Source organism: Trematomus bernacchii, unplaced genomic scaffold (genome assembly GCF_902827165.1).
Source record: "Trematomus bernacchii unplaced genomic scaffold, fTreBer1.1, whole genome shotgun sequence".
Lineage (NCBI taxonomy): Eukaryota > Metazoa > Chordata > Actinopteri > Perciformes > Nototheniidae > Trematomus > Trematomus bernacchii.
In genome coordinates, this window is record NW_022987803.1 from 12,035,156 (window position 1) to 12,042,634 (window position 7,479).

General features: G+C 43.3%; 1 protein-coding gene across 1 annotated transcript; it reads right to left on the reverse strand.

Annotated features, from left to right (window-relative positions):
• Nucleotides 1-1,538: 1,538 nt before the first annotated feature.
• On the reverse strand, nt 1,539-7,137 carry naa30 (N-alpha-acetyltransferase 30, NatC catalytic subunit). The gene is made up of 4 exons (XM_034150464.1): nt 6,051-7,137; nt 5,174-5,297; nt 4,092-4,147; nt 1,539-1,842 (listed from the first exon to the last, which is right to left on the reverse strand). Exons 1-4 carry the CDS (start codon nt 6,906-6,908, stop codon nt 1,705-1,707), a joined length of 1,176 nt encoding a protein of 391 aa, XP_034006355.1. The 5' UTR covers nt 6,909-7,137; the 3' UTR covers nt 1,539-1,704.
• Between the last annotated feature and the right edge of the window lie 342 nt (nt 7,138-7,479).

The window sequence follows — 7,479 nt, forward strand, 5'->3', positions numbered from 1 at the left end:
GTGCATCTGACCTTTGTTCATATTTACTTTTAAGAAAAGAAAAAACACAAAAGCGGATGAAGCCAACTGTCTTAATTAGTGTGGATTGGAGCGTCCTGGTGCAACTAAGTCTCAGGTCGGAGATCTTAAATGTTAGCGAGGTTGGTTGTGCATCGAGTTAGAGCACCTGGTGCATTGAGGACTCAGCCGCTGATGAGCAGCATGAGGTTAAACAGGTGTACGCTAGACAATCTAAACAAACTGAAAGCAAACATAGAATAAAATATAATCTGCTAAGAATACTTGTCTATTTTCCTTTTCTTTTTTTTGTATCGAGAGATAAACACACACAGCATACTCATGCATTCCAGCATATGTAACACTTCGCCTCCGGTCTGGTGCCGAGTGCAGACGCAGAAGTGTCGAGGCTGAGTGTGTGACGCCTGTTAGCAGGCTGAGCTGAGGCTGAGAGTGCTGATGGATTGAGTGGCACTTGCAATAAGGAGGAACAGGCGGATATAATCTTTAAAAAAGGAGTCAACTATTCTATTTCAAAGACTCCTTTTGGGGGATTTTGCAGCAGCTGGCAGTGCATTTAGGGGAAACAAGTTCTGTTCTAATAGGAAGAAAAAATCTAAATTCCTCACCCATACAGTCAGGTTTGATGAGAGATTTAGTGAAAGGTATAGAAGCAAAAACGGTAGCAAATTCACCAGTTGGGAAAAGTTTGAGGTGCTAATGGAGTGATTTGTTTCGATCAACTGCTCTACAGCAACATACTTACACCAAACACAGGAAGGGGGTTCGGTGGGTTTAGCTCAAACTGGGTAAATCAACACACACTCTTCACACTTTTTCCGCCGCACTCACTTTAAAATAAATGCATGCATATCTTTACAGGCTTCAGTCCAGGGGGCTGAGGCAGGTGATGGGAACAAAAAACAAGAACGCACAGTTCTAACCGAAGCATGCGCTCACACAGTCACACAACACGGTCACTTGCTCACTGTGAAACCACACATGAAAACAAGCCAAACACTCCAAAAGAAAAAAACACGAGGCGGTACAAACACACAGTCATACTATAGCTTTTACCCCGTCCAACTCACAAGGTTAAAAAAGGAACACAAAAAGAAACTCAAACAAATATTTTCTTTTCCCAGTCTGTTTTTCACCACCCCGCTTCCTGGTGTCACTTGTTGTTTCCTTTGAAGTCTGTGTTTGTCCCATGTTCTGTAGGAGGATCTGCTGCGGTGCCGTGTCCTATTGAGGGTTCGGACGAATGTCCTCACTTCAGCTGCCTCGCAACTCGGTACATAGCATCCAAGCTTGAAGGTCAAAAGGTCACCCTCGCTCACCGCCCCTCCTCTGGCCCATTAGGTGGGATGTCAATCGGGTTCGCCCTCGACAACGGTTGTTCGGAGGTCAAGGACAAAAAGAGGGTGTGTCTGCGTGTCTATGCATACCTATGTGCAAAATGTTGTACACAGGTGTGTGTGTGTGTGTGTGTGTGTGTGTGTGTGTGTGTGTGTGTGTGTGTGTGTGTGTGTGTGTGTGTGTGTGTGTGTGTGTGTGTGTGTGTGTGTGTGTGTGTGTGTGTGTGTGTGTGTGTGTGTGTGTGTGTGTGTGTGTATGTATAAGAGTGAAATGACCAGGGCAGAGCTGAGGCTGTTGAGCCGATAGCGTACGAGGTGTCCCGTCCTCCCCTGTCCCCTCCTCTTTTCTCTAGCGGAGCCACAGTTTGAGCCGCAGCGCGTCCACTCCGTTTAGGTAGTATCTGAACAGCCGCTTGTCTCTGACAAAACCCAAGTTCTCGTACAGCTTCAGGGCTGATTTGTTGGTGATTTCAGTCTCCAAAACAACCTGGGGACACACAGAGGGCCATAGAGACACATTATTGTAACCGGGTAAAGAAATATATGTCAGATAGTCATAATTAAACCATCAAACCATCATTTTTTGTAATTGATGAATCTGCTGATTAATTTCTATATGTGGTGATTACTCGTCTGTTCTAAAAAATGCCAGAAAATTGTGAAAAATGTCCTTCTCAGTTTATCAAAGTCTAAGGCGAGGTCTTTAAATGTCTTATTTCTGTTGTCAGTCAAAAACCCAAAATATTAATGTTAATATTTCTTAATGGGCAAGAAATGTTTTTGTCAAATTTGTCTAAATATTCTATAAACCTAAGCGCAATCACTATATCAAATGTGTTAAAGGGGTCCTATAAGATAAGATAAGATGGTACTTTATTGATCTCAATTTGGGAAATTGGGCATTTTACAATAAAACAAAACAAAAAAATAAACAAGAAATAAACAAGAATAGAAAGAAAAGAAAATAAAATAGAAAATATACATGTTGAATTTGACAAGATATTATATATACAAATATATATATACATAAATATATGACATGGAATATTAATATTAAATATTCCACAATATTATACTCACATCAGGTTCAAAATTGTATGTAATGTTTAAAAAAGGTATTTATTTTTCTCATGTTGCCTGTGCTGCAGCCCATTTAGCTTTTGCAGACTTTTAACATTCACAAAAACCTCTATAGCACACTACAGGAAAGGGAAAAACGGCCCAAAAAGCACAATAGGGCCTCTTTAAGTTGAAGTAATAAGTCAAAGTTAAAGTCATTAGAGTATTTTCTTTACTTCCAAACATATAGTAGTTTCGATTTACAAAGTGATCTCCACCTACAGTAACATTTTGTCAAAGATATGTCATAATAACATTGTAATGCATTTGCAAGAGGGGATGGGTAAGCCATCTTTTTCTGTATGTGTGTTGTAAAGGTTTGCTGTCAACATCATAGCATTTACAAGCAAAGCAGTTTGGAAATTAAACTCAAATTGTATTTGGTAGTGTAATATATTTGCCTATGAGCACTTGAGAGCAAAAACAAAGCCTCAAACCAATGGAGCCTCGCTGGGAGGTTAAACCTGCCAGGCTCCATGGGTCAGTCTTTAGTGAATTGATGCACTTTAGTCAGTGATAAGGAAACCTGTAAAACCATCGGTTCCTGTATGTCTGTATGTTTTGTTGGGATCTATACAGATAAAAACCTGCTGATACACAAGCACCAAAGCTGAGAACATCGCAGCTTGTAACCCAGGCAAAGCGGTTGCAGTTTCTATAAAAATGTGTACTTGTGTTTACACTGACACAAAAATCATCACTGTGGTGAATCATCATCAGTGCTTTGGTCTCAGCTTACAAAGAGATCAGGGTAAGTTTAATACAGAGTCTCATTTCCATTTCAAACACATGCCATTTCTGGAGACTTCACTTGTTTTGTATGCGTCTGTAAGAGGCAGTGAGTCAGTATTTAGAGAGAAGCAGAGCAACATGGAAGTTACTGAAGGGATCAGAGTACCTAAAAGTCAATCCAAGGTTACCAACTTAAAGGAGTGAAGGACGGGGAAAGAAAAACTAGTCCTTGAAAAACGAGAAGCCAACTTTTCTTTCGGTTTATGCTTGCATAGAGGCTTTGGAGGCAAACAAAAACAAAAAAGGTCCACATGGTTGTATTTAGTGATTATTAAATCTTTGGTTGTATTGATTGTATTTTCTGTAAATCTGATTTGGTAAATGCCAGACTGTCCTCTAGCACAGAGCTTCCTAAACTGGGTGTCGCCAAAGCTTACAGGGGGATGTGAGAAATTCTTGATTACTTAAAATAACAGGAAATCTGATCTGATGCAATTTTCACAGGAAGAATTGTACTTAAAATCCAAATTACTCGTTTAACACAAACTACCTGAAGTTTTTGGATTAACTGTACAGTTGAATATAATATACATTTCCATAAAGTCTGTCACCCAAAGCATTAGACATGGGACTTTAATCACTGACAGAAAAGGGGTCCCTTTAGATGAAAAGGTTGAGAACCAATGCTCTAGTCATGTAACACTGTGAGTGAAAACACTGACACACAGAATTTGAACCTGTGCCAATGTGAGACATCAAGCCTGCGCATGTCAGACCAAAGTCTGTTTCAAGCTATTTTCTGGATGTTGTATATGGTTTGAAAAAAAGAAAGACATGTCAATTAATAGAGACTTCCTCCAGTGAGAATGGTTTAATATATTTTACCTCGTCACAGTCACCCTCCACCATGGCATAGATGGCCTTCTTCACCAGATTAGTACCTTAAACAAAAGGAGTCAAAGTCAGTTAGGACACTCAACAAACACAAGGTTTCAAGAAAACACAAACATTTTTATCTGGCTTGACATCTGGTAGTATAAGAGGGTCAAAAGGTAAAAATGTCCCTTAAGTAGGGATGGGTATCGTTTGACATTTATCGATTCCGATTCCGGTTCTGCTTATCGATTCCGGTTCTTATCGATTCCCTGCTTCGATTCCAAAATGGTAAAAGAAAGAGGTCAAACGTTTAAATAACAAAAATATCTTTATTCTTTTAAGCTTTAACTGACATTTTTACAAATAAAAAATATACATGCAATACAAATGTATTGCACAATAGCTGTGCTTTATTTTAACTGAGCTATGCTTGAGGCAAGCTATTAACAGGCATTACACTGTGTCTTGTCTTTTTCTTTTTTAGTGTAGTGGAGCCTCACTTTAGAGCGTTTACCGCGATCCATCTTTGGTGTTATGAAGTGACTGAGCTCGTGAACCGTCTACGGGAGGGCGGGGGGAGCCTCGCTGCGGGGAAACTGTGGACCTCTGTCGCCTGTCAGCGCAACTTACATGATGCCGTTTAAACAAATTAAGGGCGGTGCCGGCCGTCAGCGTACCGAGCCGGCCGTCTACGCCCCGCTGACGACCGGCCGTTCTGTGATTCTCCAGAACACACAGATGGCCAGTCTGCCCCTGTATTCCACCGGGTCATCGCGGCGCAGACGGACCCGGTGGAATACAGGGTCTACCGCGTTTAGGAACCGTTAAGCAGAACCGAAATTGTGTATTTTGTATGGGTACCCGGCATTTTCTTATCGGTTCTCATCTGGAAACGAGTTTCAGTTCCCAACCCTACCCTTAAGGTTAAAGTATAGTGCACCTCAACTACCTATCTAAATAGTGCATTTGCATCAGAGGATTTGGTTGTCAAAGAATGCACCAAAGAGGCTATGGTACAGCTTGTTCTCGGCTCCGCAATGTGAAAGTAAAGACTTTTATTATGTTTGTGCCATGCAGAGTCCAAATCTTACCGATGCTTTTCCTTCTGTGTTTCGAGTCCACGGCCAGCATGGCGATGTAGCCACGACGGAACATCTTCTTGTGCATGTCAAGCTTACATACGATGGCTCCGACACACTCCTGCTCCACCATGGCCTGTGACAGACACACACAAAAGTCACATCCATAGTTGATGAAAGCCAAGCAATAATTCCTGTCCTCTTGCCAGTTCTGCTGGTTCCCTGATCTGACCTTTGACCTGTTTTTCAAGGCACTTCCTCTTGTGTTACATGTTTCGTTCCGGACAAACTGGAACTGGGAAGTTTACGACCTTGACGCTCAGAGGATAAACAAAGAATGGACAGTGTTTGGCACCAACAAAAACCTGACTGGACATGGTAGGCGGGAGAGAAAACACCTACGTAAAGCATATTTTCCTCTACTTTAACTGAAAGGCAAGGATTTTAAACCTTTGCTTGCTCCTAAACTCACGAAGACCCTTACCCTAGTGAAGATATATAAGGGATATTGTCATGTCAGTTCAAATAACCTTGAATTGACAGCTATAAATTCCAACTAACATCCATAAATCTAACAAGGATCAAGGCTTTGTGACATTAAAGTAGGTGTTGTAGCTCCGAACAGATACAATACAACTTCCAAACCAACATGCTGTCAGTGACACGTCTACTTATGTAAGTTTAAGCTTAGTGTATATCAGCACTGTGTTTGGCTGCAGTTGAGTCACACTGACAGGTGATGGAAAGCTATAAGTATGCAGTCACGCCCAGCCTAAATAATGCTATTCACCTTTAGGTAGCCAAAGGGATAAGAGGGTAGCTAACGCATTATGACAAACATTAAAGGATGAATATCAGCATTTCTTAATGTTTCAGTGTCTTTACTCACCAGAAAGCAGAGCTGCGGCCAGTTGTGAATGAAGTACCTGTAGGTGTAAATTGAATAAGGCTCAGACAAGTCCTTTGTGATCAGTCTCATGATCCACGGCATCTGCAGCTCGGACTCGTAGCGGACATAGCAGATGCCGTGGCTGTCCTCCTCCGCTCGGCCGGGGGAGCCGCTCAGGGCGAGCCGGGCGAGCTCCGCGATCGGCGGCTGCAGCTCCTGCGAGGCGGCGTGGCTGTGCTCGGGCCCGGCGTCCGGCGGCTTGTCGCTCGGCGGTCTCGGTGGCTCCGTGAGGTCAAGCTCCTCTTTCCCTTCGTCCCCGGGGTGGCTGTGGGCTGTCTCAGTTCTTATCAAACCCGGCATCCCGTTCATGCTATTGTTAACTAGGGGCGAGTGACTGCCGTTTTTGGAGATGGGGCTGTGGCCTTCATGTTGGCAATGCTCACTATTGTTTCTCGCGGTTGAAGCCTCCTCGTTGCTGCCGCTGCTGCTGCTGCTGTCACAATTGTCCACGGACGGTCTCGGGTTGTCAGGCCGGTTTCCTGTGTGCTGGTGGCTGTCCGCGTCCTCTGAGGAGCCGGACAAGCCGTTTAGCTGCTGCTCTCGAGCTTGCATTTTGAGGTGAAGTGCCGCCGGGCTAGCTCGCGCTAGCATGTTATTTTGCTTCTTATTAACCGACCTAATGACTTCGCTTAGCGGTTCTGACGTATTCCCTGTACCGGTGGGTAAACAGTCGTCTCTGTGGCAGGCCGCCTCTCCGTCTCCCCCCGCCGGCTCCGCGCTCCCAGCCCCGGGGAAAGGAGGACTCTCGGCCGGGGTTGCGGGGAGAGCGCTACTAGGCCCAGGCGGCACTGTGGCCATCCCACCGCATTAAGGTGGAGATTCTCGCTTGGAAAACGTTGAACACAAGCTCATCCACAAGGCAAGGGGATAAACAATCAATATACGAGTTAGATCAACGAATATCGCATAAATCCAAGGATATTTGAGGCGATAACGTAACCGCTGGCGACGTTTGTCGCTGCTTTCTCCTCGATTTCCCTGCTGCCGGAAAGTGCTGTCGCAGCAAACGCCATTGCAACAGCAGACAGAGACGTTTTACGACAGTGGTGTAACGCATGACAGATGCAGGATTAGCTACTGTAACATAATTAAATACATTTAACTTCCCCTCTTCTGTCGTATTGGTTTTGTTGATGTCATTCGCATTTTCGTTCTATTGCATTGACAGAACATATACAATAGTAAATCATTGGAGCAGGGTCACGATTAGGATACAGAACATATTTTTTTATTTGATATAATGCCCTATAATATCTATTCCCCATGAAATTAAGACCTATAATCTTATTTGAAACCCGGAGAAAAATGGAAAATTCACAATTGATTGTGTAGTTTTCCTTCATAGAAGGCTTTTACTCAGCTAAATTAT